We start from the raw sequence: 10724 nt of genomic DNA, 5'->3' as shown, positions 1-10724 counted from the left end.
GTTTGCCTGGCAGTTGTCTGTCTCCTGTGTGCCTCTGTTGATGCTCCAGTGCAGGGTAACGGTCATGTGGCGTCTCCAGACAGGGTTCCTGCCCAGGAGAATGGTTCCACTGATGGAGTCTCCAGCACACACACTAACTGGCCTGTCCAGCATGAACAGAGTCTGCTTCCAATGTGTTGGCCTGGAGAGAAAAGAGTCTACCTAATATTGTCATACTTTGCAGTTTCTGAGTTGTTTTTTTTATTTATTTTAATGATTTTTCATGCCTTTATTTGAGATAGGACAGTATTTTGACAGGAAATGGGGGGGGGGGGGGGGGGGGGGGCATGGGGGCCAAAGGTCAGAGTCGAATCTGGGCTGCTGCAACAAGGACTTTGAGCCTTTTAGTATGGGGCTCCTGCTCCAACCACTGAGCCACCGGGAAACCCCAGTTTCTGACTTTTTTAAGACAAAGTAGAGATACTCAGACAATGTTTATATAGTCCAACGTATCGTTTTTTTCTCCCAAATTTCTTATCATTTGAACTATCTGAATGAGCTGTTAAAAATGTGCTTTAAGGGCTCAGGAGCACATTATAATCCATGTTGTCACTGCACAACAGTGTGAGAAAGTGTTTTTGCTGTTTTACTCAGAGTTAGGTCCGGTGTTTAGCTCCACTGTTGCACCTCCCGTCTCCAGGCTCTCGAAATTAACAGTGAACCAGGCGGTGAATCCGTGGAAAACTCCAGCCTTTTTCACACAAAACTGAAACTGACCCTTTATTTCCTGAGAAATGAAACACAGGGCTCTCTTAGTTACCACATCCCACTTGTGTGGGTGGACCTATCCCTACTACAAAAAGTCACACCCAATACCTCCAGGTCCTTGACCTGCAGAGTGTACATGTCAAGGCATAGGACATCACAGGGAGCAGTGAGGCAGTCATCAGGCTCAGTGATGTGGCTGAACTTAGGCTTGGTGAAGAACTCCTGCTGTGCCAAGGGCCTGCACAGAGGAAACGTTATTCAGCACCATGGGGAAATGAAGTTGCTGCCACAGATATCTTATATGAGTGAACAGGGAAAAGGTGAAATAGAATTCAAATTCCCACTCCAGACACTTAAAAAACTACTCTGATATGAGCCTGTGAATGTTCTCATTTGTCCAGGTCATCGTTATCCTCAAAGCAATTTCAGTCAAAAAACGGTCAGATGCGTACATGAACTGATGAAGCCTCTTGGATGAGAGGTGAAAAGTCTTCCTAGACAAACAACCAGTCCAGTTGTTTTTGACTGAAATTGCTTTGAGGATTACTCTGATATGATATTTTAAAATATTTTGTTTAACATTGCATTGCATTGCATTAAGGCATGTGCAACTCCTGGCGCCCCACCGGTGGATGGACGGTCACAGAACCCGGGCTTCCGACCCATGGAGCTAACGTTAGTGATCCTGCAATCATATCAATCCCTGATGGAAATTACAAATGCAGAGCTTGTGCACAATACAACACCACTAGGCAAACTTGGTTCAAACACCCACAGATTTAATAATACAAATCAGAGGAGTAATATCATGCAATAAAATCATTTACATTGACATGTCCTTGTGAAAAATTACTAACTGGGTTAGTGAAAACATTAATAAATCTATTGGTATAATAAGGAGGGTTGGTCATCTCGTCATGACTAAATGTATCCACACACTATATTACAGCTTGATTTATCCTTGTCTTTCATATTGTAATATCATTTGGGGGAGTACTTTTCCCGACTACTCTTCACAAAACTTTGGTCCTCCAGAAACGTTTTGTTCGGATTGCAACCCGATCAGAGTCGCATATTTCATCTGCCCCTTTATTTCAGAAACTTTATGACAAATATTTTTCAAACATGTGTTTATATTTACAAAATACATTTAAGTGAAGGGAATATTCCAGACCAGTTTAGGTCTTATTTTAAAGCAAACTCAGTTACTTTCATATTCATCATCCTCTAAATTTCTCACTCATAGAGGTCAATTGTCAATAAGATTTCGGGAAACCAAATTATGGAATGACTTTTTCTATTTGGCTAATAAAGGTATGTTGATAGAGTGTTACAAAAGATGCTTAAAAAGCATCTAATTGCTGTTTTGTAAATTATTTACTTCATGTATTGTTGTCTATGTTTTACTCAGATGTACAGTAAAAAAAAGTGTATATATATTTTTTTTTTAATGGAAATTATTATTGTTCTTTCTTGTTTTTGCTACCAAACTTATTTTGTCATAAGTTTACCATCACTTCTATTATTTTCTGCGTGCTGCTGAATTGTGAAACCTCAATAACTTTGTGAATTGTTTTTTGGTGGAGGATTAAATTAGCCCCCTGGGTTTTTTTCCTCGTCCTGCACAGTCTATTATGTTTCTTTTTTGTTGTTGTAATTGTTATGAATGTTTTTAAATTGTGCAAACAATACAAAATAAAAAGGTTATATAAGAAAAAGTCCTATGACATTAAACCTTTATTGTAATGTTGTATTTGTGGTGATAGATATACTTTGTGTATCGAGACACCTTGTGTTAATTAGTGTAGGGGTGTCAGTGGGCTTTAATCTGCTGCTCAGGCTTTCTATGATTCTGATTTATTGTACATAAGTGAGAACATGTGACTTACTGAAGAGGAGTGAAGTCCAGGCCATAGGGCTGCTCCCAGAAGGCCATTTTCTCTGCATAATAGCTGTTGGCCTGACATGGCACGAGGGTGAGAGCCGCAGATGAGGGCCACATCACTCCGCCTTCCTTAAGCCAGCGGTCCCTGGCCAGTAGAACTGACTCCACCATGAACTCAAACTAGACCAAAAGAAGGAGACAGAAACATAATGTGGTATATCACTGAGAGTGAAGATCAAGTAGAACAAATCTTCACACAAATACGTGTATTATTAGTAATAGCAGCAGTGTCATTATTACCAGCAGGCAGTTCCCCATCCACTCAGACACCAGGACATCCACCTGATCAGGTAGCTCGATCTCCTCGGCTCGTCCCTGGAGCACCGTGACCACCTCCTCACAGCCATTCTGCTTCACCAGCTGTCTGGTGTACTCTGCCATGGAGCTTGCCTCCACAGCATACACCTATAGTACAATACCACATGTAAACTGAGACACTCTATATACACCATGCTGTTTATACCATGTAGCAACACACGTTGTCCAGCAGATGGAAGTATATACAGTGTTCCTGATAGTAAACAGAGCAGTTTGGTACATTATACAGAGATTCGGATCACATTTGTCATATTTCAGGTTATTTTTCTTGGGGTTTTTGTACATTTGAGATGTACTCAGAGCTTTAAACTACATTTCTGGGTAAAAATCTTTTTTTTTTTCATTAAAGTTGGGTGTTTCTTTATGCAAATGTGGTCTAATTTCAACAACATTTTTGTTAAGAAAGTATATATCAGATATATTTTACCTTTGAGGGTTGTGCCAACTGAGCGCAGAACAGGCTGATGATGCCAGTCCCACAGCCGAGGTCCATCACCACCTTATTCCTCAGAGAAGCACTGTTGCAGAGAATAACCTTGCGGTACGCCTCGGTGCGGCTCTTATCTGACAGCATCTCTAAGTGAAGCCTCTGTGTGATAAAAAAACGTCATGACCCGTAACTTATTGTACAATATTTTACACGGTACAGGCAGTTTTGCATGTATTTTTATAAAGACCCAGGTGTAATATAATAAATAAAGATGAAATACATTCTGAAATAATCCAATAGTTCAATAATTGTTTTAAAATGCAGTAGGCTGTCCACTCATCAACAACCAATCACGTATCCATGTATGTTCCTAGTTTGCTTTGATTGACAGGCAAACACAGAGTGAGGAAAAGTGGAATTATCAGATGAAAAGGTCACTGAGAAAAATGCTGTTGTGAAATCAAAACAGACAAACACTTCATGGTTAGCCTGAAGATTAATAGCTGAACGGCACAAATTTACATCTAATTCACATATTCCAGGTTTGATTTTCCAACATTTCTAGTCTAGATATTCTTTGAATCACTCAGATCTCTCTCTCACCACTCAATATCGCCTTATGTTTCAGGTCTCTACATGTTCATCTTTTCTAACTACCATCCTGAAATGCATGGCTGTGTGGGGGTTTTATACTTTGGTGATGGTGAATGGACTTGCCTGACTTTCCTGAGCCACAGTCCCCCTTTAAATTATCAGCATGCGAAACTTGGAGACTAACTAGGCTATGAATAAAGTATATGCCAATACATCTATGATGAAATGCAAAAAAATATAATTTAAGGTGCAGGTAGACCGACCTGCCGATTAATCAGTGATGATTTTTGCTATTTTTAAATTATCGGCATCAACTAACACATGAGCAGATTAAGCCGATTATCTGCTTAGTTTAGTGCACGCTCATCACACAGACTGTGTAATATGAGTAAACAAAGTCGTTATTATTATGATTACTAGTATTTATTTTTTCAGTCACTAAGATTATGGCCATTCGCCTTGTGACAGTGTCACAAACAAACAAAAAACATGCTTTAGGACAGTTTTGGGTGGATGCTTAAAACATTCTGATTACTACTATTAACTATCATAGGCTACTATAAACGATTCCCCAAATTATCTTGATAAACTATTTTTGTGCAAAATATATTACATTGTAATGGAATAAATTACTTTCAAAAAATATAATATACCGCCCCATGTAAAGAGGCTGAATGTCCTTTTTTTTATCTAAAAAAATAAATGTACCAACTTCGTACTTTTGTTTGTTTTGATTTTTTCAATAGTTGCTAAAATGGCTGAGAAATCTAATCCCTTATTCATTTTTTGGTATAATTTGTATTATTAAACTGTTATATTGTATCAGATAGAGGGAAAAGAGAAAAAATCCATGTCAGCTGACTTCATTTATAGAAGTTCGGCCATAGAAAACCCCACATAGGTCGACCCCTAATTCGAAGATCTAACCAGTGTCCCATAACTGCCGAAGTACTCTTCATCTTGCCATGGGTCCTCCAGAGAGGTGTCCTCCTCCTCTACCTCAGCAGCAGCAGCATCCTGGCCATGGCGCAGGTAGCTGGCAGGGACATAACCTACGACCCCACGCAGCTCTGCCCACCACCACTCTGATGTGGGCTTGGCGTGAAGTAGCAGCCTGTCCCCGCTGCTGAAACTAAGCTGCGGAACAAACACAGAAGTTTTACAAACTCAAACTTTCCGGTGGAGAAAGGTGTGCGGTTATTAGCCTCGCCGAGCCTCCTTGTGGGTCTCTAACCTGGTCGCTGCCATTTCCATTGAAACTAGACAGGGCTACATACTCTTCAACAGATGCATCATCCTGGTTCTCTGCCTGCATGCTGTTGTTTTGTTTGGTTCACTGAAAGAAACTAGCTGAACACAATATGTGTAAAGAACCTTTGTGAAATGAGCGGTACAGTTATGGATAGCTGAGAGGGCATCTATCGTGTTAGGAAATGCATGATAACCATGATGATAACACTACAAAAGACCGCTTACAACCAAACACTTCAACTGCGACGAACACTTCCTCCTTTGACGTCAGGTGCCGTGACCGCACCTTCACGTGCTGTCGGAAATATCAGAACTATAAATCGGATGTGTATTAACGGTCCAAAAGAGATGTTCCGTAGCTTACGCGACCGCGTGAGTGTGTCACACAGTAATGGCAAATCAAATGTTTGCTGTTAAATGTTTGTTCTTGTTTTAACTTGTTTAATAGTCTTTTGGCTTTCATTATAATACCAGAATCACGCGTATGAAGTAGTTTCTTCAATATTTTGACACCATTGTCATTTTTTGACACGCTGTCCTCTCTGTTAGTCTTCATATAGCATCCGTTAGGCTACATTCTTTGCTACAGCCCAATTTACAGCTTATTTCAAAGTACTCACAGTAAAATGGTGAAAGGAGCACTTAAAGGCAGCACGGCGCTCTCCAATAGATGGGACTTAGCCTACCGGTACTTAAAAACAAGCACTACTGCTTTTAGTTTACTCGTTACTCGATCTTCTTCATATTTAAAGAGGTACCTCAGTCATTCAAGTACATATGTATACTGAGTACAGACATTCAGCAGTTTAGTGTTAGCCCAAGGTGGGGTATCACCCTTTTTTATACAGTCCATGGTATCATCCCCCCACCAAAGAGCTTAGTTTAAAAGTTTTCATATAAAAAATACATGTTTTATTATTTTTATAATTTATCCCTAGTTTCTTCAAAAAAAAGCAACACATTTAAACACCCACTGGTTGTCTGTTGTTGAAAACACAGTTACTGTAAGAAAGACTTAACAATACACTTCATAGTATACAAATATCACAAATATCTATTTTCATAAAAAAATGAATTCAACAATTCACAATATCAAACAATAAATCACAGCGTAGCACCAGTGTGCAGCTTTAACAGCAAAAGAGTTCACACCTGAAGACCTTAAATCCCCAGTAAATTCTCAGTCTCGGACACGTTTCTTTCTTCATCGCAGTAAATCAAGAGTGTTTGTAGCATTTGTTTCACTCCTCTGAAGTGTGTGTTTGCATGCTGTTCTACACAGTGACCAACTCAGCATGTCACACACCCTTGGTTAGATGTTTCAGCTGTCTTTTGTCTTTGACTTGAGGAAGGGTTTATGCAGCACATCATAGAGTCGCCGCGCCTGCAAGCACAAAGTGACAACATGGTAATGTTCCATCTACTTTCTGTATATTCATATGGTGCACATGTATTTTTACTCACTTTTTGTGGTCCAAGGCCCGGACAGAGAACCAAGTCTTCCTTAGAGGCACTGATGATTCCCTCAACAGACTGGGAAAAAAAAGCACAAAATCCATCATCTCAGAGAACGCCATGAAAACAGCCTGTGGATATGTCTGTGCATATCCACTGACGATAGTATAACAGCAATACGAGGAAGAATTCTCGCTGTAGTGGTACTCACTGAGAAAGTGGACAACAAGGTGATGGCATCGGTCTTGTTTATAGACTTCACAGTGGTCAGGCAATCAGTAACCTTAAAACAAACCCATCCAAATGAGCATTGTATTGCTCAAAAACTGAAAAACACTTTAATCTCCCACTCTTTCCTTGACATTATTTGTGACTGCTTCAAACTCTCTTCAGTCAATCACATTTAAATGACTTCCATATGTTCCAAATTGGCAAAATGATCACATTAACAACACACGCACCTTTGACAGATAGTTTTTTTCGACTTGCTCCTTCAGTAAGTCTGCTGGTTTCTTTTCGTATGACTTATACGTTTCCAGGTAACGCCCTGCCTCCTCTGGACTGTCAAATGAACATGAGGAAAATATTAGCTAGGTTTTATTCATTATATGTATTTCATTTTTGGTTTATAAGTTCATTATCAGGCACAATGTTGCCTGATCAAAAGAAAAAAGATCTGTTGATCCAAGTCAGAATAAAACAACATATCTTATGAATGTTACAATTAGATGCCTGAAGTTTGAAAAGACTTTAAATATACATTACAAACCAAAATATGCATTGAATAACACATTTAACACAACTGTTGCAGGTCTCACCTCCAGGCCAAGATGAGTGTGCAGTCAGCCATGATGCAGATGCGAGCCAGCTCCTTCAACGTATGGTGAGGATCTTTCTATGTCAGTGAGAAAAAAACGCAGTTACTTTTGAAGCCTTATAAATGGAACTTGGGGCTAGAGACATCTCTATGTTGCACAAACGTAGATATGTCCTGAAAAGATTTTTTTTTTAACAACATCTGAGTTTTTCCTCATACAGTATCTAGTATTTGTCAACTCTGGCATTTATATTTCCCTACATTCTGCGCTAAGATTGCCTCCAGCTGCACTTTGCAGACTTCAATTACACCACTGTTAGTGAAACAAATCCCATTAAGGAAACATTACAAATTAATTGTTCTGCATGGATAGCTTACAATACAGCTCTCCTTCAACAGTATAGTGTGTTGTATGGGCTGTTTCATTTTGTTAAATATAATGTTGCTGAATTGTTCTGATCCTTGTCAGCACTTTGGAATGGAAAATGACGTTATCGAACCGAGAGCTGGTATGGCTAACTAACAAGCCAACAGAAATTTAGGCGTATTTTTGTTTCTCAATTTTTGTTATCAATTTGCTTCTATGATTTTGCTACCAGAATTATCAGTTTACCAGAAACCCTTTCACACATGCAAACGGATGCACTGGAGTTCACTTCAACTCTCCACCTTGGACTCCAGTGTATTCGGTAATCGACTTGTATAGACTGCCTCTCAATAAGGATGTAGCCGGCTGCTAAAGGGTGTAGCATTGTAAAATAGTTTTTTAATAAACTCCGGGTTGGCTAACTAGGTTGTTGGTGCTTGATTTTTTTGTGTAGGGACTATTATAATGCTACTGCAGAGGTTTGGTGCTATTTTGAGCAATATTAGTGCTTAAAAAGGCCGTTTTGGATGGTTCAGCGCTCTGCCCGAGCTACTCAGCATTAGCAGTATCATGTCTCGCTGCTACCGACGCTCCGGGATTTCTCTGTTAATAGGTGATCAACGAAAGAAAATGTCTCAATGGCATATTTGATGTATATTAATGCCGACAAAGACCATGGGATGCTTTTACGCTGGTATTGCGCTTTAAGAATCAGTCTTTAACTGCTTTAGCAGGAAACTTTAAACAGAATCTAGAAGCCGATCTTCACTCCTGGCATAAAAGGAGTTCAGATGTAGATTTCACAAGAGCAGTATTTAAAGGTTTTGAAATATCTGGAGTGTACCACAATAGTAATTATACTTTTTTCTCTCTAGGCAAATTGATAAATGGAACAATAATCCGATTTCGATTTGATTTTAGAACATGTGTTTTCTTTTTAACTGATTTGATGCAGCATGTATGAAGCCTTTTTAAATGCAAATAAGCGTCCTGTAGATCTGATACGGGTCTTCCCCATCTTTAGAGTTTGATAAATATTATTGAGTAATTATTATAATTGATAATATTGAAAAGATAATATAAAGATTTGATCCTGAATCATCCTTTTAACTCACCACATCTACTTGTACCAGTAACACTCGCAGGGTGAAAGTCTGTCCAAGCTGCTTGAGACGGTCGTGGATATAGTTTGGATTGAGATTGTGATACCTCAGACTTTAGGACACGACCACAACCAACATCACAGCGAAAACAAAAAAAGAGGGGGGTAAGCAAATGAGAGAGGGCATTTTGCAAATCAAATATTCATTAAACAAATCTGTGCTCATCAAAAATGATTTACAGTGCATGACACGCTGTTACGAAAACTAAACAGAGCACACATCCTTTCCTCCTCTACTACGTTAACATACAAACAACCCTTCTGGATCTCACATACACACTACTCCCAAGGCACAAAAACCCACCTGAGGAACATAGCGCACGTTGTCTGGCCCAGGACATAGTCTGGTACAACATCTCCAAACTCCCAAGGAACACTCCTCACAAACTTCAGGATGGGATTTCCCCTCTAAACAAATGTAATGTGGAAACAAAATATGCAATGAGATATCAACTGCTGAGCAAGTCTAACAAGTCTGAAAACAAAGAAACATGGGCGGTAGCATTAACCATCTAAGTTACCAAGTAAACCTAGTAACTGAATGAGAATCAGAATGTGCAGAGGATAGATGTATGGATGGGGAGAACTCCTGGTTTCTTGCTCAAACATAATATGTTATGTCGCCCAAATCAAGAGGCGCATGCATGCTGGTGGTTACCTGTCGAGGACTGACAATGATGCTGCTCCCGGACCCCACTGGTTTTGGACCCTGGACTGTATACGTCCTTTGACAGTTCCCTTCTTTTTGGTCTGTGCCAGCCACCTGTGTCTCCACGCTCTTATTAGCCCCTCCAGATCCATCTTCAGTCCCTTCATCACAGTGCTGAACTGTTCCTGACACTGAATCCGGCTCGCTTTGCCTCAGATCAGGAGCTCCAGCACCTACAGTCCTGAGCGGCTCGGAGGGACCCTCTCTCTGCGCGGGAGCAGCCGTCACACTGCTTTTACTCTGGACGATATATTCTGCATAGGAGAGAGGCTGGTCCACGGGCTTTGCTGCAGATGAGGCTGAGGTAACGGGTCCTCCTTTAGATGAAGGTTGAAACTGCGGCTTTGGCTGGAATACACATGGGAAACCGATCTGAGAGTCGAGAAATTAGATAAATCATGGTCAAACACTCGCGTCTTTAGCAAAATACCCACCGGTGTTCTTTCTTTGGCGAAAGCAGAGTCGTCCAGGTTGATGTTAAACCTCTTCTTCATGTCTTTGAGCTGATGAAGACTTTCCAAGTACTGAGAATTAAAAACAAACCGACGTTCTTCTTCTTCTTCTTCTTCTTCTTCTTCTTCTTCTACTACTTCTTATTTTACGGCGGTGGGCAAACAACTTTTCTAGTGCGCATTACCGCCACCTTCTGAAATGGAGTGTGGATCAGAATTCTATTTTATTTATTTCATTTTTAATTTTTGTTCAAGATTCAATATAAACATTACTTTTCATACAGGTTGTTGTACACAATACAATGCAATGCATTTCTGAATGGAGAAAATAGAAATTACATGAATAAAATATACAAAGACAGTAGCGAAAACATAGAAAGGGAAGTGGGAATAACAAAACCGGATAAACTAAGGGAATAAATCTGAAAATGCCTAGAATATCTAATAGTTTTTGCCAATTTATTATTTTTGAGTTCT

The 10724-nt window shown here is 39.7% G+C and overlaps 2 protein-coding genes across 2 annotated transcripts; both read right to left on the bottom strand.

Annotated features, from left to right (window-relative positions):
• Nucleotides 1-22: 22 nt before the first annotated feature.
• On the bottom strand, nucleotides 23-5512 carry prmt2 (protein arginine methyltransferase 2). The gene is made up of 7 exons (XM_083922135.1): nucleotides 5269-5512; nucleotides 4962-5171; nucleotides 3438-3599; nucleotides 2933-3097; nucleotides 2637-2812; nucleotides 856-985; nucleotides 23-766 (listed from the first exon to the last, which is right to left on the bottom strand). The coding sequence occupies exons 1-7, from the start codon at nucleotides 5347-5349 to the stop codon at nucleotides 626-628; spliced, it is 1065 nt and encodes a 354-aa protein (XP_083778261.1). The 5' UTR covers nucleotides 5350-5512; the 3' UTR covers nucleotides 23-625.
• A 1017-nt stretch (nucleotides 5513-6529) lies between these two features.
• On the bottom strand, nucleotides 6530-10343 carry ercc1 (excision repair cross-complementation group 1). Its single transcript, XM_083921422.1, has 9 exons — nucleotides 10230-10343; nucleotides 9745-10143; nucleotides 9391-9494; nucleotides 9040-9139; nucleotides 7559-7635; nucleotides 7202-7301; nucleotides 6952-7023; nucleotides 6750-6818; nucleotides 6530-6669 (listed from the first exon to the last, which is right to left on the bottom strand). The coding sequence occupies exons 1-9, from the start codon at nucleotides 10287-10289 to the stop codon at nucleotides 6607-6609; spliced, it is 1044 nt and encodes a 347-aa protein (XP_083777548.1). The 5' UTR covers nucleotides 10290-10343; the 3' UTR covers nucleotides 6530-6606.
• Between the last annotated feature and the right edge of the window lie 381 nt (nucleotides 10344-10724).

This window comes from Echiichthys vipera, assembly GCF_963691815.1.
Source record: "Echiichthys vipera genome assembly, chromosome: 10".
NCBI classification, from domain to species: Eukaryota; Metazoa; Chordata; class Actinopteri; order Perciformes; family Trachinidae; genus Echiichthys; species Echiichthys vipera.
The sequence above is the reverse complement of the archived record's forward strand: the minus strand, read 5'-3'. Positions and strand labels throughout refer to the sequence as shown.

What these genes read in the sequence shown, in the direction of transcription:
- ercc1 (XM_083921422.1), bottom strand. Translation starts at nt 10,289, where the DNA reads ATGAAGAAGAGGTTTAACATCAACCTGGACGACTCTGCTTTCGCCAAA. An exon ending in AAAAAAACTATCTGTCAAAG is followed by an intron (nt 7,024 to 7,201) that starts GTGCGTGTGTTG and finishes GTTTGTTTTAAG; the next exon opens with GTTACTGATTGCCTGACCAC. An exon ending in CCTTGTTGTCCACTTTCTCA is followed by an intron (nt 6,819 to 6,951) that starts GTGAGTACCACT and finishes TTTTTTTCCCAG; the next exon opens with TCTGTTGAGGGAATCATCAG.
- prmt2 (XM_083922135.1), bottom strand. Translation starts at nt 5,349, where the DNA reads ATGCAGGCAGAGAACCAGGATGATGCATCTGTTGAAGAGTATGTAGCC. An exon ending in AGTTGGCACAACCCTCAAAG is followed by an intron (nt 3,098 to 3,437) that starts GTAAAATATATC and finishes ATTGTACTATAG; the next exon opens with GTGTATGCTGTGGAGGCAAG. An exon ending in CTGGACTTCACTCCTCTTCA is followed by an intron (nt 986 to 2,636) that starts GTAAGTCACATG and finishes TCCTCTGTGCAG; the next exon opens with GCCCTTGGCACAGCAGGAGT.